General features: G+C 31.5%; 1 protein-coding gene across 1 annotated transcript in view; it reads left to right on the plus strand.

Moving 5' to 3' along the window:
- LOC145316438 (uncharacterized) overlaps positions 1 to 24,552 on the plus strand; it is a 73,158-nt gene that overhangs the window by 40,995 nt on the left and 7,611 nt on the right. Inside the window, exon 3 of the mRNA XM_080156918.1 lies at positions 3,058 to 3,348. Coding sequence (XP_080013044.1) covers positions 3,058 to 3,348 — 291 coding nt within the window. The remainder of the gene's footprint in view (positions 1 to 3,057; positions 3,349 to 24,552) is intronic.

A 24,552-nucleotide genomic window follows, 5' to 3' on the forward strand; every position in this document is an offset into this window, starting at 1 on the left:
TTTTACGCTATTTTACAATTTGCAAACTGTAGTTTATCCAGGGATCTAAAGGGATAAGACAATGATGGCGGAAAAAAAAAGTGGTTGAAAAATTTGGACACTCAACTAAATGGACCAACCAATCAAAATTTAATATAAGTCCCCAAAGTTGCTAAGCCAACGAATAAGAAAACATTTTTATAAAACTTTGGGGACTAGTGTAATAAACAGTTCAATATCCCCTCCCTCCCTGGGTTTACCTCGGTTAATACTCAAACTTTTTTTGTCATTATCGCAAATGTGCTTTTGTTTGTACCCAAAAAGTGCAATAAATTGGAATACAGCTTTGTTTTGTATGCCTACGGATTTTGGTTGGTTAACTTGTTTAAAGTTTTTACTTGCAAAACTACTCTGCAAGTTAAAGTCTTTCAATTACAAAAAAGAAGGGTTATTTTTCAAGAGGTAGTAATTGGATTTTTAAAAATTTTATTCAAAAATAATTTTCCAGTATTGCTTCGAAACCGCTTGATAAGAACGGTTCTCAGGCACACTGAAATATCATGTATAGCATCGTATTACAGACAATTTTCTGCGATTAATAAAATAAAAATAATAAAATTAGTTCAAATTTTTCATTTTACTACCCGCGAAAAGCTGTCTATAATACGATGCGATAAATAAATTTTCTTGTATCAGACTTAACTATCTGATATGTTTTTTTTTTTCAATTTATAAAGAATAAAGATTTACGAAACAATTGTTTAAATTTTCTTGGATTATTAACTTCAAGTTGTTACTCTTAATTTCAAGTGTTAATTAAATCAAAATCTTTTAATTTTCTATTGTGTTAATTTTTAGCCAATGAATCGAAGCAAATAGTCATAAAAAGTGTAATTCAAAAGATTTAAACTTTTTATATTTTAAGATTTGATTTATTAAAAACAAATTGACTGTGACTGAATGTTTTTTAACACATGCAAAAATGAGATCTTCAAAGCTTAGCATCCGTAACTTCATCACTTTATATTATGTACATGGAAGCAATACTCTAACGCCCACTAAATTTTATTAGATTAACTAACACACAACAGACAACCATTCCTTTTCATTGAGCTGCACCTTTTTACGGGCAAAGACATTCTACGTACTCTCTCTACTCTATTGTCACGTGCAAGACATAGCAGCAGTAGATACAATTTTAAAACATCTCTAGTATGTCACGGACCAATTTATCTTTGACAAATGTTGAAATCCAGAATTTTTATAATTAACTGATCACCTAAAAGATATATTTGGAAGAGAGGGATGGGACATTACACTAGTCCCCAAAGTTATATAATAACGTTTTTTTATTCGTTGGCATAACAACTTTGGGGATTTTTTAAAAATTTTGATGGTTGGTTCATTAATTAATTAATTTTCCAAACGTTTCAACCACTAAGTGTAATTTACAAAAGGGGTAATTTTATGTATCATTATTGGGATGTACAGCACTATAATGGCCATTGCCTTATCCCTTTAGATCCCTGAGATTTGGAGTCTCCTTCATGAAGGTTAAAGCTTCTTGAAAATCTTGGCGAATAAATCAATCAATCAATCAAGTATGTTTTACATAAAAGGAAAATGAACATGTGATAATTTATATTTTTTTATCTGTCAAATTCATAAGTTTATGAAGATATAAAGATATGATTATGTAATATGAAATATTATGAGTGTCTTGTCAGGGATCTAAAGGGATAAGACAAAGACCGATAAATTGATGTAGATCCCCCCCAATGATAATACACAAAATTACCCATCTGTAGATTACAATTAGTGGTTGAAACGCTTGGACACTTCAATAAAAGTCCAGAAGGTTGTCAAGCATCGAATAAGAAAACTCTATTTTGACTTTGGGGACTAGTGTAATAAACAGTCCAATGTCCCCTCCCTTCCTGAATATGAAATATTATGAGTGTCTTGTACATGTGTTGGCCTTGCTAATGTCTTATATTTTTCTTGCAAGGTTATTTCTACAATTTTATTATATCATCATTTAAGTTCAGTACATGAAATAATAAAATAGTTTGAAGAATAAATTAATTTTAAACGTTTTTCTGTATGGCTTCGAAACCGATTAATGTCCCTAGGATTAAAAGTGGTTCTCAGCCATACTGAAAAATCATGTGTAGCATCGTCCAAAAATCCAGAAGACTTAAATAAAAATTATAATTATAATACCAGTTTTGTTAGCCCGGGCCTTCTACCCCTCGGGGTTAACAAAACTGGTTTTAATCTTATAATTTTTCATTTCAAATTCGTGGAAATCTGTCTGTATTACAATGTGATAAATAACTATTCTTGAACCTTATTGTTGAAATTTTTACAAGGCAATTATTGACGAATTCATTTTAATTGCTTATCATTTTATATCTGCGTGTTATGACCGTTTACAGTCTTCTTTATTATATGATGATTGATTTATATACAAAAATTTCCATGAAAACTAAAAATAAGTTTTAAACAAGTTTTGTATTTAAAAGAGAAGCAACGAAGAAATTAAAGATACAAAGTTCGATTTTCTTCAAAAGTTTTGTAAAAAAATTCTTGTGTAAGAATGAAATTTTATATGCACTGCATTTATTTTCTTATTTGACAAATCTAAAAGATTTTCTTGTTATTTAGCAATTAGTGGCGTTGCCCCTATCGACTAGGGCCTTTGCGACGAATAAAGTAGTAAGTATTAAAAAAAAACATTTATTCAATATTGTTTACTTGATATACCTTAAATCTTTAAACGTAGTTTAATTGTCTAATAAATAGCAGGGAGGGATGGGACATTGTCTGTTTTTTACACTAGTCCCCAATGTTTTATAAGAACGTTTTCTCATTCGTTGGCTTTACAATTTTGGGGACTTTTATAGAATTTTGATTGGCTGGTTGATCAAGTTTAGTTTCAAAACGTTTCAAACACTAATTGTAATCTACAGAAGGCGTAATTTTGTGTATCAAAATTGGGAATTTACATCAATTTATCGGCTATTGTCTTATCCAATTTATTTCCCTATAAAAACTAAAAATTAATATTTTGTTTAGTTCCTGCATGACAACAACCTGACCCACACGGACCTGAAGCCCGAGAACATCCTGTTCGTAAGCCATGACTGGTACACCGAGATCTGCCCCAACACGAAGCGCTCCGTGCGCCGCATGAAAGACACGCGCGTCAAGCTCATCGACTTCGGGTCCGCCACCTTCGACTGGGAGCACCACTCGACGGTGGTGTCGACCCGGCACTACAGGCCCCCGGAGGTTATCCTGGAGCTGGGCTGGAGCCAGCCCTGTGATGTTTGGAGCATTGGTTGCATTATTTTCGAGCTTTATCAGGTAAAGATTTTTTTCATAATAGCATTTTTGTAAATGCATTTATCTTAATCTAAAACTCTGAAATTCTAACTACTTGAAGTCAATAGATTAGAAACAATGAACCATTATAGAAAAATTCGTCTATAGCAACTGAAATACTATCATCAATAGCTTTTTATGTCCATTTCTTCGTATCAATCAAAGATCAAAGTAAAAGAATAGAGGGGAAACGAGCTATATGTAAATAACTCTGTCCAGGACGGGAACCTTGTGTCGATTTTCAATTGGGTCTTTGAATATTAGCCAATAGCGAAAAAAATATCAAAACAGCCAAGTCGCTACAAAAAGCAGAAAGCAATGGGTTACACATCTATACTTATACATTTGTTCATTAAAATATGAGCTCCTTGAACTAGTAATTGTTTTATAGTATAGGAAGGACATTTAATTTTTTTGTAAAAATAATTGCAATCCTTCAAATTTTCTAAATAGGAAATGCTTTGTTTTGACTGAAAGCAAAAAAATGAAAGTAGCTTTGACCTAAAATCTAGGGGGTGCAATAATTTCCGCACATTTATGCACCTGTAAAAATGTTTTATACTCACCATAAAAGACACAATCCTTATAATGTCTTTTTGTACCTCGGGGCTAAACCTGGTTATAATCTTATAATTGTACATTCTATATCAGCGGAAAGCTGGTTATAATACGATGCGAGAAATAACTATTACATGCCCCTAGAAAACTCTAAGTAACGAATAAAGAAGTGAATTATAAAAGAAGCAAAAATAAAGGAGTTTTTGTGGGCTGTTACACTTGTGGGGAAGTGAGTGCACATTAATATTTAGCCAGGTTAAAATAAGAACTTAGCCACATTCTACTAACTTTCCTGTCACTCATTATTTGGAGCACAGAAACTCTATAATTTACGTCCGAAAGTTTTTGTGAAGGAGATTCGCTCCAGTAAGCCAAAAAACCATGTAGTATGTCTAACGCTTAAAACCAATAGGCATATCTTGGCCAAAAAACGGGCATATCATTACTAAAGCGGCTGTGCTGTTCAATAGTCGTATTATCAAAGGATTGGTTGTTTGAATTGCCTTTTTTGTTTCCAACCCTTTCGACATTCGTGCATTTATTTGTACCTGTCATTTTGTTTTGCTTTCTATAGTTTAAGATATCCTTATCCTATTTTAACATTTAACCCCTTTAACAATTCGCTGTCCTGATTGTTTTTATTTTTACAAAACAAGGATGAATATATTGAAATTAAGCGGATTATTTCAATTTATGGCGGTTTTCCTTGTCGAGCACACAAAGCCTACCTTATTTTGAAATGAAAGGAAAATGAGAGGGCAAGAGGTTTTTCGTGTGTTTTTTGTTTTCCTTAAGTCTGGTTAGTTAGGTCATATTGGGTACGGGGTAGTCCCCGCATGGTTAAGGCACCGCAGGTATAAGGTCCTTGCAAAGGGTTAGGTATAATTCCCCCCCCCCCCCAAAGTATCATTTTCAATTTATTAAAAACTTAGTTTTTAAGTTTATTTAAGCTTATTATTATGACGATGAATAATTTTTATTATTGAGTTGCTAGGCTACAAAAATTGCTTTACTGTTAAAAAAATTTAAATCAAGCAGCTTTTCCTTCCTCTGTAAAGCAGAGTAAATGAAAAAAGTATTTCCTGAATATGCAAATGAAAAGGGGAAATCTGTCAACACAGTGACATGAAACAAGAAGGGTGCATTTTCAATTAGGTTAAATTATGTGTGTGCGTGTGTGTGAGTGTGTGTGTGTATGTGTGTGTGTATGTGTCAGTGTGTGTGTGTATGAGTGTGTGTATGTGTCATAGTTTGTTTGTGAGTATATTTATGTGTAATTCACAAAAGCAAAATAGTTATTTATCGCACCGTTTTATAGACAGCTTTCCGCGGTTGTTAAAATGATAAATAACAGGTTAAAACCAGTCTTGTTAGCTGGTATTAATTATAAAATTTTATTTTAAATTGTCTGTAATACGATGCTATACATAGGTTTTAATAAATGTAAATGAAAATTTTTTTAATCCATAAAATTTATTTTATATTGTATTCAATAAATTATGGTATGATAAGAGTCAACATATTTGAATATTCAAAATCAAATCATAATTATATTTGACTTATTATTACTTATCTATTAGTAAGGACGTTCAATTGATGAAGTAATCTATAGAGTGTTTAATATAATGTACATACTATTATTTTATTATAGACTAATTGGTTTGCCCTTAGCCTCTATGTGATACATGTGTAGGTCTAGTCTAAACCACCACAAAACATTTAAAAAGCTCTCTTGAAAAGTAAAAGCAATTTGGAGCAGTATTTTTAAATACCCTTAACTTCAGAAAAAAACCTCAATACTTTGTGTTGTAGGTTAGAAAATTCGTTGTAATACTCATATATTTCTAAGTATATACTTTAATTTCAAGGCCCCCGCTGTTAAATAAGTCAAGTCTAATATTTGTAGAGCGGCCTGAGATCCTAACTAGATACCTGCCCTAATTTGATTGATTCATAATTATATTATATTTCAATACAGATCTATATAAGATGGATAAGGAGAGTCAGGAAGCAAGGGGACAATGGGCTGTTTATTAAACTAGTCCCCAAAGTTTTATAATAACGTTTTCTTATTTGTTGGATTAACAACTTTGGGGACTTTTAATGAATTTTAATTTATTAAGTTGAGTGTCAAAGTTTTAACCAATATCTTTAATCAACAGATGGGGTAATTTTGTGTATCATCATTGAGGAGTACATCAATTTATCGGTCATTGTCTTATCCCTTGAGATCTCTGGTTCTAAGTATTCTGTGTATTGAAATAATATTAAAACCCACACAGAATTAAATTTTATATTCTAAGTACACAAATTAGGTAGACGGTATAACTCTGAATAGATTATAAGTAAGTAGCTGTCTAATTAGTAGTTCCCTTAGTAGTAGAACCTTAAAAAAAAGCTTTATAGTATTTATTCCAGTATGGGTTTGAAACCAATTAATATTCGCTGCATTAGAACTAGTTATGAGCTTTACTGAAAAATCAAGTATCGTATAGAATTATAGACAATTTTTTTACGATAATGAAATAAAAATTATAATATCAATACTAGTTTTGATAGACCCAAGGGGCCAAGGATATGGGCGAACAAAACTGGGATTAATCTTATATTTCTTCACTTTACAATCCGCGGAATGCTGACTTTTTTACAATGCGATAAATAACTATTAACTTTTCTATAACTCTTTTTCTATGTAAATAATTGATCAAGTGCTGTGTGTATTTATTATTATTATTATGGTTTGATTAAACAACCACTAGTAAAGCAGTAAAAATTGTAAGGTTTTGTTTGTTTCACCCACGCCATATTAAACTTTATCTTTATCATTTCTATTGCGGATATTACCAGGGTGGAAGAGGACTAGTCCCCAAAGTTTTATATAACGTTTTCTTATTTGTTGGCTTAACAACTATGGGGACTTTTATCAAATTTTGATTGGTTGGTTGATTAAGTTGAGTGTTCACTATTTTTAATCTACATAATTTTGTGTATCATCATAAGGGATTTACATTAATTTATCGACCATTGTCTTATCCCTTTAGATCCATGGGATATTACTGCGATTTATGCAACCATAATTTATAATCAATTGGACATTATTTTCAATTAGCATATCAACAGATCTTTCAGGCCAATCAATTTTGTTCTTGTAGATTAATTTCAATTTTATTATAAAACAGGGCTCGGCAGCCGCGCATAAGCCTCAAATTTAAACCCACTAGTGTAAAAGCAAATATCTTTTTAAGATGGATTGTCTAATTAGGAACAGGTTTAAACATCCATCTGAATTTCAAAGTTATGATATGACAATTTTACTGAGGCTTAGACGCGGCTGGCACACGGTTGCCGAGTCCAGCTATAAAACCTTGTACATTTTAATCATGGGAAGGTCTATTTATTTTTAATATACCTAACAAATCATAATTCAATTTTTCAAGTATTATATGTATAAGCAAAAAAATCAGCACAACTCTAGCTTATTGCAAATCAATAATTGGCAATAAATACCATAAAAGTTTTTGCATTGATAAAATTGTTTACCCATTTGTATAGTAATAAAAGTATATTATAAGTTGTTGCTATTTGTAGTAATTGATTTATTATTACTTCATGTTCTCTAATAAAGTGAACTTGTAGCGGGCTATAATAAAGATCTCCCTTTCTTTACTACATCCCCTCCTCTCCGTCTGAATAAACGAGCTGGCAATGACATGGGAAATAGCAATCTAAATTGTCATAATATTCTACATCCATTTTTGAATTATAGGTATAAAATGTCTCTGTAAAAAGCATTACTAAATTTCTGTAGATAGCAATCGTGAAAAGTACAAAGGCCTTAGCTGTTTCAGCAATTTTAGTGATCACTTAAAAGATATAAAAACAATTATTTTATAGATGTCAGACATTTTGTAATTCTACGATACTATACAACGAAGTATGAAGTATTTATGAGCGTCTGTTTGAATCTCCATAACTGCTTGAACAATCCCTCTAAAATTTGTCAATCTCCAAAGGGCTGATAACAAAATAAAAAATGGTGTGTTATTAACTAAAAAAAATCATATTTGGAAAATTCCGTAGATTATTTTTTTGTGACTTATGTCTCATGAAGAATCTAATTTGAAAATGATTCACCCTAGTACAGTGCGTCGGCCTTTTCGTATTAATATACTATGATAATTATGTCCATAAGTAGAGCAGCAATAGCATGTTTATTACAAATGTTTAAATCAAATAATGTACAACCAGAAAATCAAGTAAAACTTTGAAGAAATTCTAAAAACCACGCCGTATATATCAACATATAGTGGTCTTCGTAGCGTGCGTGTTGTTAATACCGCCATTATACAAGATAATATTATTGGCTGGTTTTACCAATTTTTAACACTATAAGGATTCGCCCCTCCCACCCCCCCCCCCCCCCCATCCCATCCTGATGAATTATTATGCACGCATTTTACTGTAAGACATACGGACTCATTGTAGCTATGGAGAAGTTGCGCTACCAATAATACCATATTAACCTCTGGTAGATTGCGTATTTACTTTAGGCCATACGAACACATTGTAGTTATGGAGAAGTTGCGCTACCAATAATGCCATATTAACCTCTAGTAGATTGCATATTAACAAGATTTCATGATTGCCATGGCTTCCATTTAAGGCAATTTCGATATAGAAAGCCTAAATCAATCATGAAGCTTGACGCTTGAGATAGCAGCAGCAGTTTGCAGAGAGAGAGAGAGAGGACAATGGACTGTTTATTACTTTAGTCCCCAAAGTTTTATAATAACGTTTTCGTATTCGTTGGCATAACAAATTTGGGGACATTTATTGAATTTTGATTGATTGATTCATAAAGTTGAATGTCCAAACGTTTCGACCACTAATCATAATTTACTAAAGAAGTAAATTAGTGTAACATCATCGGTAATGTTCATAAATTTATCGGCCATTGTCTTATCCCTTTAGATCCATGAGCAGTTTTGGCTACGTGCTCATCTTATTAAATTTATAACAAGAGTCAAATTATTCTTATAAAGAGCGTAGCTACTATATCACCAATATCTGCTTTTCAAAGTTACAGAAAATTGTAATAAAAGAGTATGATATGCATCTAGAGAAAAATCCAGGGAGGGAGGGGACAATGGGCTGTTTATTACACTAGTCCTCATAGTTTTATGATAATGTTTTTTTTTATTCGTTGGTTTAACAACTTTTGGGACTCTTAATGAATTTTGATTGGTTGGTTTAAAAAGTTGAGTGTCCAACGTTTCAAAAACCAATTGTGCAGATGGGTAATTTTGTGTATCATCAATGGGGATATCTATCAATTTATCGGCCATTGTCTTATCCTGTTTTTAAGCTTCTTTTAAATTCTTACAGTTTTGTTCTTGTTATTAATATGAATAAAAATTTAGATATTTTTTGATAAATTTTAGAAAGCTTTAATAATTTGAATATATAATTAGGAAATTAACATAATTTATTTAAAGCAAGAAAATGGTTGCAATTTTAAAATTGGTTGATATTTATAAAACTTGTTGTATTACAACAAAGGTTTTTGTCAACCATTATACCAATGATAATGTTGTCCATAGAAGGATAGCACGGAAGGGATCTAAAGGGATAAGACAATGGCTGACAAATTGATGTACATCGCCAATGATGATACACAAAATTACCCCTTCTTTAGAGTACAATTATTGGTTGAAACAATTGAAAACTCTACTTACATAATGTTCCATCTAACAAAAATTCAATAAAAGTCCACAAAGTTGTTAAGCCAACGAACAGGAAAACGTTATTATAAAACTTTGGGGACTAGTGTAGTAAACAGCCCAATGTCCCCTCACTCTCTGGTAGCACGGATTAGATTAGTATGAAAAAAAATAAGAAATTATCGCGAAAATCAAGGGAAAATATCAAACTTGATTTTATATTAATTTTAAAACTTATGTTACAAATTTTAATTTTGATTATTTTATTTTATTTTATTTTACCCAAAAAAATTGGAAGATTTTGCAACTGACTTAATTTTTGGTTTCTGTATTTTGGATTTTTACTTTAGTAGGCAGGAAAGATAAGAAATATCAGAGTGGGAGGGGACATTAGACTGTTTATTACACTAGTCCCCAAAGTTTTATAATAACGTTTTATTATTCTTTGACTCAAGAACTTTGGAGACTTTTCTTGAATTTTGATTGGTTGGTTCATTAGATTAAGTGTCTAAACGTTTCAACAACTAATTTCCATCTATATTAGGAATAATTTTTGTGTATAATTATTAGGGATGTACATCAATTTATTGCCCATTGTCCTATCCCTTTAGATACCTGAGAAATTATTTTTGTTTCATTCAATGAACTTCATGGATACTTAGATACTTAAATAAAAGGATTTTAAAATCATCTTTAATCTTCAATCGCAACGAATAAAATAGAATGACTTCTCTAACTTTCTCTTAGGAGGGTTGATACATCCAACATGGCAAACAGCCTAAAACCTGTCCTTGGCCAATGCGAAACATCCTAGAAAATTGTGTTCTAACTGTATATTTATAAGCTGTTTAACGGATATTATTGGACATGCACATACCATAAATAAAGCTCTATAGTAGAGGATTATTTTTGAAACAAAATCTAGTAATATTTTATCTTACCATCTCTATATTCCTAAAAATTTGGGAAATTATAAGAAATAAAAAAAGCTGAGATAGCATAGATGGGGTGGGTGTGTGGGGCGGGGGATGCGCGCTCAGTCACAGGGATCTAAAAGGATAAGACAATAGCCGATAAATTAATGTACATCCTCAGTGATGATACACAAAATTACTCCTTTTATAGATTACAATTAGTAATTGAAACGTTTGGACACTCAACCAATTAAAATTCATTCTAAGTTGTTAAGCCAACGTTATTTAAAAACTTTAGGGACTAGTGAAATAAACAGTCTAATGTCCCCTCCCTCCCTGGTACAGTCAGCCTACGGGTGTAAATGTGCATCTGGACCTAAATTTTTGCTCAGGACTGTCAAGAAATTGGTGTGCAAACGCATCCGCCAAAATATTTTTTTTTTACAATGACAAATTGACAATGAATATTTTAGAAATAGATTGTTCTGTCATACTCAAAACATTAAAATATACCTAGATAAGAAAAATTGCTTCTGTAAAATTGTTGTTACTCTTATTGCAGTGTTATGCAATATGCATTTTTTCAAAAAAAGATTGCCCTCCATTGGTTTCACTATTAGAAAAATCACTATTGGGTGTAAGTTTGCTCCCTATTTTAGTAGCAAAGCTACTCTATAATCCTATATATCCGTCCGTCTCTTAAACACGGTAAGAGGGGAACATGATTTACTCCGCTGCTATTTAAGACGGCTCACGTTTGCCCTAAAATGTTTCAAACTTGAGGACGGAAAGACATACAGACGTATATTTTTAATTATAGAGTATCTTTGCTACTAAAAACTTTGCTAACAGATTTCTTAGTTACTAAAAACGGACAGATAAACGAACAAATTATCTGTATGATTCAATTTGTACTTAATTCTTAAATTGAATAAGAGAACTTATTAATTGATTTAACCAAGTAGGAAGAACATTAATCTAATTTCCTAATTTAATTATTTGAGCAAGTTTCAACTTCAATATTTGTGATGGCATAGTTACTCTATAATCTCTTTTTTAGGGGTAAATTCTCTTGGAAGGGTGGTGGTACCCTTCCCCAAATAGTTATTAACCTTCCCAGGACTTATGAGAAGTTCAATGTAATGGAGAATCAAATCTGTTTAGCTGTTACAAAGATCTTTCGGTACAGACAGACACACAGCCACAGATCATGTTACTATTATATAATAATTAATCAAACAATTTGAATTACCTTTATTTTCTATAAACCTTCATTTTATGAATATGTTCAAGCTACATAGTTTCCCTATAATTTTGTATAACACTTTACTTCTCTTTTGACAAAAAATAAAATCATTTGTTTACTATTATTTTACACGTCTTGTAGTATTTTTATCTAACAAAATATAAGATAAATACAAATTAAAAAAACATAATTAGGAACCAATTTAGAAATGAGAAATTAGGCCTTAAAAGTTGAAATATTTGAGTAGTTTTCAATTCATGAATTTTGTGTGGGTGTTTATTAGCTCAATCGGGTGCTTATTTTTTTTCAATACAATTTTTAAAAACTGTCAAGTTTTACTGTTGATTTTGAACTGATACAAAATCAAGATTTTACAACGATTTCTTTTATTTAACCTTTTTGCCATTTTTGTTTTATTGCAAAGAAATTTAAATGTAATAAAAAATATACTTGGAGCTTCAATACTTGCATTTATATTATTTGAAATGCAAGGAGGGAGAGGACAATGGCTGGTAAAATAATATACAACCAAATCTTTCAATCCTTTAAACTCTAATAAAGTACTTTGATAAGGTGATTTTCGCAGCTGGCTAAAAAAACGATACCCCCTATTTACTTCTGTTACCCAATCCACCCCCGTTACCCTATCCCCTCGCCTTTTACTGCATAGACGACTTAACCAATAAATAAGGTCCATATTAGCGAGCTTAATTGACTACAAATTTTTCCTCTGTCAATATATTCACATTCCACGTATATTCTATTTCCATTTTATTTTTTCTATTCAAGTTTAGTCTTATAAAAACGTTTTTTTAAAAGTATAGACACGATAATATATAATAAAAAATCCTGTATTTAAATGTTTTATGTAATAAATAGGATTCTACTTATCTATTAATGCATTTGATGAATATATTTGATTTAAAATTTGGGGTATAATCTCTTTCGTGGCAACGCCCCTTGAGGGGCCATTCGTCGTATTTTTAAAATAGCTTTTAATAGGTTATTTTAAGTTAGGTTATATTGGGTTAGGTGATGAGAGCCCCCCTAGAAATAGGAAAAAAGCTATAGTCCCCTTGAGGGGCCATTCGTCGTATTTTTAAAATGGCTTTTAATATGTTATTTTAGATTAGGTTAGGTTATATTGGGTTAGGTGATTAGAGCCCCCCTAGAAATAGGAGAAAAGCTACTGTGAAAAATACGAAGAATCGCCCCATAAGGAGCGTTCCCACAAAAGGGACTATATCCAAAGTTTGTTACAATAAAAGTGGAAAGATTTTGATTGGTAAAGTTAGATTGCAAATATTGAAGCTGCTTTTCTTCCCATAAATCTTTACCAGGGATCTAAAGGGATAAGACAATGGCCGATAAATGGATGCACTTCCCCAATGAAAATACACAAAATTAGCACTGCTGTAGATTACAATTAGTGATTGAAACGTTTAGACACTCAACTTACCAACCAATTAGAATTCAATAAAGTCCCGAAAGTTGTTGGGCCAACGAATAAGAAAACGTTATCATAAAAATTTCCCCTTCCTCTCTGAAACTTTACTCTGTGTTTCTAAGCTCATGAGTCTTAACGTTTTTAAAAGCGAAGATTTTCTTTAATTAAATTAGGATTAAGAAAGAGCTTTCAGGAAAGTTTATTCTATTAACTTTTAATGTTTATAAGAAATGTTTGATGGTTATAAAAATCAACTTAATTGTTCATCTTGCAATTGTAACTCAAATGAAAATAAAATTATATTAAAATATTTAGATAGACTTATTTCGTTATAAGATTTGGAGCCATGCTACTTTACAACAAAGTCAAAACATCATATTTAAACTAATTTACCAACCTAATCATAGAAATTATCATAATTTAAATCTTTAAATACATACAAGAAGCTAATGTATAAGTATGGCTCTCAAATAAGTTTGTCCTCCAAGATATGATTGTTTATAGAAGTTGTCATCCTTGTTTAAGCTTAAAACTTAATAAAGCTTAAATGCATTGGATTCTGTAAAGGCTTTCTAAATATTTTTATTATTTGTTGTATAAAAATTGTTTGCAAAATCGTTTAGTTTTCTTTATAATCAAAGTTTATTTTAGAAAATCTTTATTGAGGGTTAAAAGCTTTGAAACTGGTAAAGATTTATCTTATTTTATTGCCCTAGAATTTATCAGTAATAAACTGTTTTAAAATGCAATTGAATTTACTTTTCATGATGAACAACAATCTGGCAGCAAATCTCTTTTTCAACAAAGATTTATTTGCAAAAGATTCATAAAAACCTTAAAAAAATGATTAACAGACAATAATTTTAACTTTTTTCGATAAATAATTTTGTTATTTGCATCTTTAGAATTTTTAAAAGTTAAGTTCTAATATTTTTAATTCAATAGATATAGTTTAGTTATTTAAAATTATCTATATGTTACTAAGGGCGATTTATCTTGGGAGGGAGGTTGTAACCTCCCTCAAAATATAGTTTTAAACCTTCCCTGGTCATATGACCAATTAGAAGCTACACTGAAAAGGAGAATAATGTCGGTTAAGTTGTTAGTGATCTTTTTGTTAGGATCTTAATTTAACTTGTAAAAAACAGACCCATTCAATTTTCTCATGTCAGTTAAGTCCAATTATCTAGAATATCAGTTTCTTCTCCCATTTTAGTATAACAAGGATGACAACATCCATAAAAGCGAAGTTTTAAAATAAAAAGGAAGGAAATGCGAACATTAACACTTGTAGAGTGTCAGAACGGAATAAGCAGAATATTAATATAAACAAAATTGTAAGTAAATTTGTTGCAAAATTACTCAAATACAGGATACTGTTAATGACATACTTTTAGGACTTGATTGTAGAGATGCTTCACTTATAACATTGTACTTTGTTGTCCTAGGAATCAGTACTCAAATATTCAGATGAATATGATAATTATTTCAGACAAAAAATTTAGTTGTCAAAATGTTAAAAAATCAGCATGTTTCAAATGGACATACGGACTTGCTGGTAACGATTAAAGAGTTGCTAAGCTTTCTAAAATGGTGCCTACCTGTTATCATTATGAAAAGTTTTAAAAAGATAGGACAACTCTAACCTGTCCAAATTAACAAAAAGACGGACGGACGTATGGACCGAGCCTAATTGTAGAAAAGCTTCGCTTTTAAAAAGTTGAACACACATGGTTAACTTTGGAATAAATAGCAACTTTTTTGTCTTCAAGCTTAATGTCTTTCTTGGTTTTTATTTGTTTCTTTTAGAGCTTTTAAATGAAATGTTTTAATAAGATAAGAGATTGTTTTTACTTGTTAGAATTAGAAAGTAAATTCTTTAGTTAATTGAGCATAATGGTTTTAATTTAGGAGTTTTTTTTCTATAAAAATTTTCTCGTTGTTAGCTAAGTTTATTTTTTATTTATTTTAAGAATTTTGGAATTATGGAAAGTAAACGAAGAAGTGGGTTTCGTCATATTTTCATAGTAGCTTTTGATATGTTATTTCAGGTTAGGTAAGTGTTAATGATTGTCGCGCAGAGTTAGGAAATAGGCCCCAAAGGGTTAGACCCCCCGCAGGGGCTAGAAATAGGAGAAAATACTGTGAAAATAAAACGAAACCCGCTACTTAGTTTTCTTTCTATGATCAGAATTTTGTTATCAATTAATAGTCAAAAGTGCTAGTGTGTGTATTCTTTGACTTTGGGTAATTATTTTAAATCAGAATCGTGGAGGTCTATTTCAAACATATTCCTTTGCAATTCCAGGACCTGTTGTTACCCAGGATGTAATGAATGAGGGGGGGGGGGCGTGTATATAAATTGGACCTGATTTGGTGGGGGGGGGGGGGGGTTGCTTATCGATTACAGATATAAACTTTCCAGTCCAAAATTAGGAATCACGTGTAGAGGCGGAGGATAAAACAAAAGATAAAAGGTGACAAACTCCTCCCCCCCCCCTTGCAGATTTTTTTTTAAAGTTATTTTATTCATGTTAAGAAAAATTTGCATTAAAGCATTATATCATTTCATATTCAATATATCAAATTTAAAAAATGTCATTTGCAAATTTTTTTTAATAAAAAATGAGCACCCCAATTTTTTTTTTCCAACTATGCCTCGCTTATTTGTGATGCTACTGAAGAAAATGGTCCCTTATCATGCATGCATGCAGCCCAAACAACTTGCCCTAACTCTCGCCCACGCAGCCCAAACATTTTTTTCTTAATTAGGAAAAGTACAATCTGAATCTTGTCATTTTCTAAAATTTCTTAATTTTCTATTTCATGTATTGGCAAAACCTGTCAAAGAAATTTTAGAGAAACTTATTTAAAGGAAAGGTCAATCAAAATGATTTTTCCTATACAAATCAATATCCCCAATGATAATACACAAATTATACCTTCTGTAAATTACCGGTTAAAATGTTTGGACGCTCAAATTAATAAACCAACCAATCAAAATTCGATAAAAGTCACCAAAGATGTTTAGCCAACGATTAAGGAAACGTTATTATAAAAACATTGGGGACTAGTGTAATAAACAGTCCAATGTCCCCTTCCACCCTGATTTAGACGTATGATACAATTTTATGAAAGCTTTGGATTAGTATTAGACTCCTAAATAATATTTTAAAATGATGGAAAAACAATTATTTATTCATGAAATAAAGAACTCAAAAAAATATGAATCAAATAGAAAAAGACATTTAGGGGGGGGGGGGATAGGAGTGTGGGGGAATGAAAGACCATAACGGTAGAAAGTTTGCCATATAAAAATAAATAATCCATTGTCATGTATCTGTGTGAGTAGCCAGGGAAGGAGGGGATATTGGGCTGTTTATTATACTAGGCCCTTAAAGTTTTATAATAACTTTTTCCTTTTAGTTGGCTTAACAACTTAAGGAACTTTTATTGAATTTTGATTGTTTTGTTCATGAAGTTGAATGTCCAAACGTTTCAATCACTAATAGGGGTAATTTTAAGTATCATCATTGGGGATGTACATAATTTTATCGGCCATTGTCTTATCCCTTTAGATCCCTGGTGAGTATCTCTCTTTATATAGTCTTGGAAATCAGTATGTCCCCCGCCCCCCCTGTTGAAAGTAATGCTCGCCCACGCGCGCAAGAGTTAAAGCCACACAGCCATCAATATTGCGACTACTTACTCGTGTGTAAGTGTGTGTGTGTGTGTGTGTATGTGTGTGCAGAAAGGAAACAAGTAAGAAGTGTATTCATTGTAGCGTTACTACATTTTGCGTGGATTTGTCAATGTCCTTTTTAAAACGAAATGTACGTGGAATTGAGTTTCAAAATGTAAATTCTTTTTACTAACTTCGCTATTACTTGACTTAAATACCTTTAAACGACGTCACCGAAACTGTCCCAATTTTGTATAACTTTTGCGGAACAAGTTCCAATTACGTCATATTTTTCTTTCCCGAAAAAGAGAAGGGGGGAAGAAAAAAAGGGAAGGGGGGAAGAAAAAAGAGATGGGAGAAAAGGGGGTTTTCCCCATCTCTTTTGAAGAGATTTTCTTCCCCCTTCCCTTTTTCGGGAAAGAAAAATATGACGTAATTGGAACTTGTTCCGCAAAAGTTATACAAAATTGGGACAGTTTCGGTGACGTCCCTTTAAACATTAAATTTACTATACATATCTAAAGAACTGATCTGTTTTTTTTTTAAATTATTGTATCATTTGAAAGAAAGATTTTAATTGAAGAAAAACTAAAAAACCTAAAATTTAAAAGAAAACAAATGTAAATAATTGCATGTATTTATTAAAACTGTTTCATAAATCTCTTTTGTTTCAATTGGGAATGTAAGTAAAGCTTAACAAAGAAGTTTTACCTCGTTCACTGGCAACTATGTGAATTCAGAGATTTTAACTTGATACCATTAGTATTACTCATACTATAAACAGTATAAATTTTCAGAAATAAAGGAAGCAGCTTATAGTGCCTAACAAAAAATGACGTCATACATTACAAATGACTAATTATTGGCAAGTATATATTTTACCATTGATCAATAACAATGTATACTGGCCTATCATTGGTCATTTGTATTGTATGACGTCAATTTTTTTAATATTAGCTGCTTCGAAATAAACGGGTACAAGAATATACAATTAACTTGTAATATTTAAGAACCTTTTAGCACATAGCTAGTTTATGTATTAGAACAGAGGTGAATTCTTATAAAAACTTTTGCCCCACTTAAATCAGTTAGCCCCACTAAAATTTTAGTGAGGAAAATTGATCCCCTCTAAATTAATAGTTTGCCTCACTGATTTTTAAGAATTCACCTCGGGACTAATACAATGGTTCCCTTTGTGCAGATTTTTAAATAACTTAACGAAACGAGATAGACAGCCAAATATACATCTATTTTACATCTTAGATTTTTCCCTACTTTATATTTCCCTTAATTCATGTAAAAAAGATCTCACCGTGTGAATACAATGCGCTTATCAAATGTTTGATATGAAATTGATTTTCTTTGTCTGTATTTTTTGGATCTAAAGTAATGTAGATGGTGTGTCTGACTCTTTGTACTTGCAGTCACTTTTTTAAAAGCAAAACTTTTCTATAATTAGGTACGGGCCGCCCGTCCGTAACAGTTAACTCTTTTAGTTAGACATGTTAAAATAGTACTTTTGCTTTCAAACTTTGCATGTTGATTCCTATAACAATTAGGTATGATTACAAAGCTCTATATTCGTTACCCGAAAGTCCATTTAAAACATGCTATTTTTTACTTTTTTGGCAGCAATATTTTGTATGTTATAATTATCATTATAAGTTGATTAAAACTGTGAATTAAATCTAAAGTCACACAATTAACCCATTCATACGCAATAAGGTACTCTATAATGCAGAGCAGTCCCTAATGAAGTGACGGAACAACGGGACGTACAGACACTAACTGAAGAAAATATTTGACTAGAAAATAGTTTAAAAGCCTACGAGAAGACACTTGGCTTCTTTTGCACTCATGCCTTCATTTGAATGTCTAAAACAATAAGCCAAAATTTTGAGAGATGAAAAGCAGACTGTTCTATACTTGATAATTATCAACCAACAGGCAACAGATTAAATTTTAAGAAGCGCTGCTACTTTATAATTAATGTCTGTTCCTGCTTATATCCGTTCGTAAAAGCCTTCATTGCTTAAATTTCTTTACTAAATATACCATCAAATAAACATTACTGCAAAAAAGTGTTATATATGAATGAATGTAAAATATACGTGGATATTATGACAGGGGATTAATTGTCGTCAATTTAGGTTCCTATTTCCCCTGTCATTTATTGATCAATCCTATTAGGAGGGGAGGGGATTGGGGAGATCGTTAGTTTAGCACGCTACAGGTTTCACTTTATTAGAGAACATGAAAATCTGGTGTAAGATCCAAGTAATAATAAATCCACTTATATATTTTTCGCTACTTTATTGAACAGAACCTTCCTTGTTATTTTAGTTGAAGAACGTCATCTCTAATTTTGTCTTCAAAATCAATTTTATAATAAAAAAGTATTCATTATTACTTTTCCAGTAATAATTTTATTCTAAAAATAAAAACATTCCATTATTCATTCATGTTATTTAGTGCAAAACCGATGCTATAATCAATTCTAATTTTATATGAAAATCATTTGAGGTTAGATTGATATTTTTTGATATTCCAAATTGACTTACTGACGTTCTTTGGTGTACAAAGTGTTAAACAGAGTTATTTATCGAATCGTATTACAGACAGCTTTACGCGGATATTAAAATGATAAATTTAAATATTTTTCCCCGAAGGGTCAAACCCCCAGGTTAACAAAACTTGTATTAATCTTATGATTTTTATTTAAATATTAAATATTGAAAAATTGTCTGTTTTATGATTTTTCAATATGGTTTCAACCGGTTCTAATTCAGCGGATAGTAATCGATCTCGAAGCCATACTGGAAAGAATAAATCTAAATTAAAGAAAAAAAACAATTTTTGATCGTTTTTCTTATCATAAAAGGAACCTATTCCTAATAACACATGGCTTTTTAAATCTCAAAAGCTTAGTACATAGATTTATATTCTAATTGAGTCATTTTTTGGTTTTGGTTTATTTATATTTTGTGTTTGTGTATATGTGTTGTCTGTGTATGTGTGTAGCTTGAAACTAATGTTATTCTGTGGTAAGGTAATTGAATGTGGATGGGTTATTGGGAATATTACCACCCCCCCCCCCTCCCCCCTAGCACAGGAAATACCAAATATTTCTGCTTTTTCAGCAGCGGAGCTACTATATATTTTTTGTGTTAGCGTTTGTTTGTAAGACAATGGATTTATTATTACTTGGATCCTACACCAGGTTATTATGTGCTCTAATGAAGTGAAACTTTTAGCTGGTAAAAAAACGAATCCCCCTCCCCCATTAAACCCCTTTACCCCATCCTCTTCCCCCCTTCTACTGGATGAACTAACTGACCAATATAAAACATCCATGTTAGCAACCTAAATTGACGACAATTTTTCCCCTGTCATAATATCCACTTATAATCTACATCTATCTATTTTAAGAAAGGCAGACTGTCCGGCCTTAATCCTAAAATTTAATTGTTGACGAATTTCAAAATTGTTTTATCTAAACAAAATATTATATATTGTTAGTTAGTGCTGCTTTATTTATGGACATGTTTGTCCTTGCTATTTGCTTTAATTTATTTTATTTCCATCATTATCACGTATGTTAATAGAAAAATTCAAATTTAAGTATCTATTAATCTTTTAAAAAGATACTTAACCCTTAACGGTCGGGGGGGGGGGGCGTTGAACGCCCCCCCATCTGTTTTTTTCTATCTCATTTTCTGTGTGTGAAAGATAAAGAGCCCAAACTGCTTGACTTTTTAAGTATGGGTATGACATATAACTGAGAGTTGGAATTTTTTGAATATCTCCATCCTGGCGGGCACAGGATGCCAGCAAACCTGGCAGGGTCATCCAGGTAAAGAGCAAAAATATTTTTTTGACTAAAACAAAGCATTTTATCATACCAAAATACTAAAAAATCCTCTAGTAGTACATCCTTATATAAAATACAGGTGTTCAAGTCACTTTCAGGTTCCAGGTATGATTCTGCAGGTCCTGATCCTCCATGTCTCCAGAAATCTTTAAAAGGCTCCTGTGGCCGTAATTTTTGACTTAGAGATTTCAAATTTTAAACTTAAGCTTTTCTTACATGTCTACATAACGTATTAAAATTTCATGAAGATCCGCCGCCGTTTTCCCGCCGACCGCCGACTGCGGCGGCTGGCAGCTGCCAAGTACAGCTGCGGCCGCTGAAACTTATATTTGATATTTCTAATGTAAAATTTACATAAAGATAAACATTTTTTGGAAAAAAAATTTTCTTCTAGCTTCAAAAATAAGAAAGTTACAGCCGTTTGAAATTTTTAAGTAAAAAAAGACCTAAAAACAAAGGTTGTTAAATAAAAGGGGGAAGGAAGCGAAAATTGACTTAGACGCCCCCCCCCCCCCCCCCGACCGATTAAGATGCGGCAAGGGGCCCGACTGTAAAGGGGTTAAGAAAATGAAATATTGAGTTTTGTCTTTTATTTTAATCTCAACGTCTTTAGTTATGACGCGTTTAGGGCCAATATTCGAATCTTCCTTTAACGTTCAACACCTTCATCTAAAGTAACATTAAGTAATCAAATGCTTATACAATCATCAATACGTTAGAATAGCGTTTCTTCAGGGTGTTAGGAATATGAAAATGGTTGATAAATTAATCCATCTCTCCCTTAATTTTTATGTGAAAGATTGATCCTTACTTTCTTCTAATTACTGGGTTAAAAAAGATTGTTATTATTGCTTTTCATAAACGATGTCCATTTTAGCAACCTAAATTGACAATTTTTATCCTTGTCATAATATCAACGTATATTCTATATCCATATTCCCTTCCTCCCTGCAAGTCTCGCTCAAAATACACACACAAAATTGGCTTCAAAAATTACCCGGAAGGCAGTTTCATGCTTCTAATCATTTTATTTCATCGCCTCAATTTTAAACGTCAGATTTGAAATTTATAATAATTTTTTTACAAATACCAAAACACTTTTGCATTTCATTTGGTTCTGTGCCTTTGTTTCTTCTCAATCTGGCTTAGATTACGTCCAAAGGAGCTTAGCTATAACCGTTTTATAAAAGATTTTTATATCACATAACATTTTAGTTCATTCATATTTTGAGAATTGTCATTGAATTCCGGCACAAACATTTCCTTAGTACTGACATTCCTTAGTTCTAGAGTTGCTACGCAAATGAAATAAAATATATAAAGCTTATAAGTTATAAAAACATGGATAACAACATCCATAAAAGCGAAACTCTTAAATGGTAAGACAAACGGACATTAAAATAGAGTGTCAGAAATGAAAAATCGTACTTAACTGTTTTAGTAATGAATATGCAAAGTTTTAAATAGATAGGACAATTCCAAAATGTCTGAATTAACTAAAAGAGCTAACCCCTCCGGACGTACGGACCGACCAACCCTCATTATAGATAAGCTTTGCTTTTAAAAATATTTGAGCTATTATGGTCTATACTTATGAAAAAGATTAGCTCAATTTTGGGAAATAAAAGCATAAAACAGATGATTATTATTCAAAAGATTCAACTTTGGTAAAATAGATAACAAAGAAAAAAATATTTTTTAGAATAATTTAAAGCAATATTACCAGAGAAAGAGGAGACAATAGGCTGTTTATTACACTAGTCCTCAAAGTTTTCTTCTTTATTGGCATAACAACTTTAAGGTCTTTAGTGAATTTTAATGGAGGTCCATTTAGTTGAGTGTCCAAACGATTCAACCATTAATTGTAATCTTCAGAAAGGGTAATTTTGTGTATCAGCATTGGGGATGTAAATCAATTCATCGTCCAATGTCTTATCACTTCAGTTACCTGATAGCGACGTAAAGGCTAATCTTGTGTGATAGAACTATATATAAATACCAATTATAGAGTGTTTACGCTTAAGACATTTTAAAGGCTAATAAATATTCATGTTCGATTAGTAGGTTGAACAGACTTTCTGGTAGTGATTAAAGAGTCGCTGCACTTTAAAAATTATCCCTTATTTTTATAAGAATCCTCATTGGTTTTAATTGGTAGGACAAATCTAACATTCTAAATACCATACAGATGGACAAACCGTAATGTGGAAAATCTTTGTAGTAATCTTAGATGGCAAAGATTTTTCCTTAAGCAAAAAAAACCTAAAACAATTATTATTTTGTGGGGGTGGATAAACATTGATATTAAACCTTTTAAACAAAAATTTTAATTGCATTTTAATTTTCCAACTCTGCAGAGTGAAGAGTGTCATTTCTGTTTAAGGCATCTGTTTAGCCATAACTTGAATTAGTCAGGGAGGGAGGGATCAATGATCGATAATTTAATCTATATCCCTTTCTTGCCCTCGATATTATAGAGCTACTGGAAATAGAATTTTTAAAATTTATCATCCATGGCCCTTTAACCCTGAAATCATCCTAGGAAAATGCACCATTCTCAGGAAGGTATGGGACATTGAGCTGTTTATTACACTAGTCCCCAAAGTTTTATAATAACGTTTTCTTATTCGTTGACTTAACAACCTCGGGGACTTTCATTGAATTTTGATTGGTTGGTTCATTTAATTAAGTATCCAAACGTTTCAACCACTAATTATAATCTACAGAAGGGGTAATTTTGTGTGTCATCATTGGGGATGTACATCAATTTATCAGCCATTGTCTTATCCCTTTAGATCCCTGACTATTTTAAATGAGTGCTTTTACATTTTAAAAAATAATGCTTTTCAACCCTTTTCATTTTTGTGGCAGCCTAAAAGGATCAAAGAAGAAAATATGCATAACAAACCATAAATCATTTCTTATATAAAATATTATATAACCAAGAAACCTTGATATTAAAGATGATTTGTTTAATAAAATATTTTTCAGTATGGTTTCGAAACCGATTTATATCCGCTGGATTAGAACTGGTTCTCAGCCAAACTTAAAAATCAAACCATAGGACCAAATTACAGAAAATTTTCGACAGCAATTAAAATAAAAACAAGGATGACAACATCCATAAAAGCGAAGTACGGAAAAAAACGGAAATTAACACTTATTTAGTGGCAGAACGGAATAATCAGTATAAGAGTCGAAGCAAAATTGTAAGTAAATTTGTTAAAAAACTACTTGATAGAGGATAATCTTTATGGAATTACATACATTTTTAGGACTTGATTATAGAGTTGCTTCGCTTATAAAATTATACTTTGTTGTCCCAGGAATCAACATATTAAAAATCAGATCAATCGGATGATTAGATCACATACAAATTTGTTGTTAAAAAAGTAAAAAAAATCAACATGTTTAAAATGGACGTACGGACATTCTTGTAATGATTATAGAGTTGCTACGTTTTCTAATTCGTACCTAACTACTAAAGGAATCAGCATGCAAAGATTGAAATCAAAGGACAATTCTAACATGCCTAAATTAACGAAAAAAGCTATCCGTCTGTGACGGACGGACGTACGGACCGACCCTAATTATAGAAAAGCTTCGCTTTTAAAACATAACATTGATACAAGTTTAGGGACCCTTCAACAAAAATGGGTTTAATCTTATAATTTTTATTTTACTATCAGCGGAAAGCTGTCTATAATACGATGCGATTAATAATAAAAAAGTGAATAAAATAAAATTT

The sequence above is a fragment of the Acartia tonsa genome, chromosome 4 (assembly GCF_053477335.1).
Source record: "Acartia tonsa isolate MP-2025a chromosome 4, ASM5347733v1, whole genome shotgun sequence".
Classification (NCBI taxonomy): Eukaryota; Metazoa; Arthropoda; class Copepoda; order Calanoida; family Acartiidae; genus Acartia; species Acartia tonsa.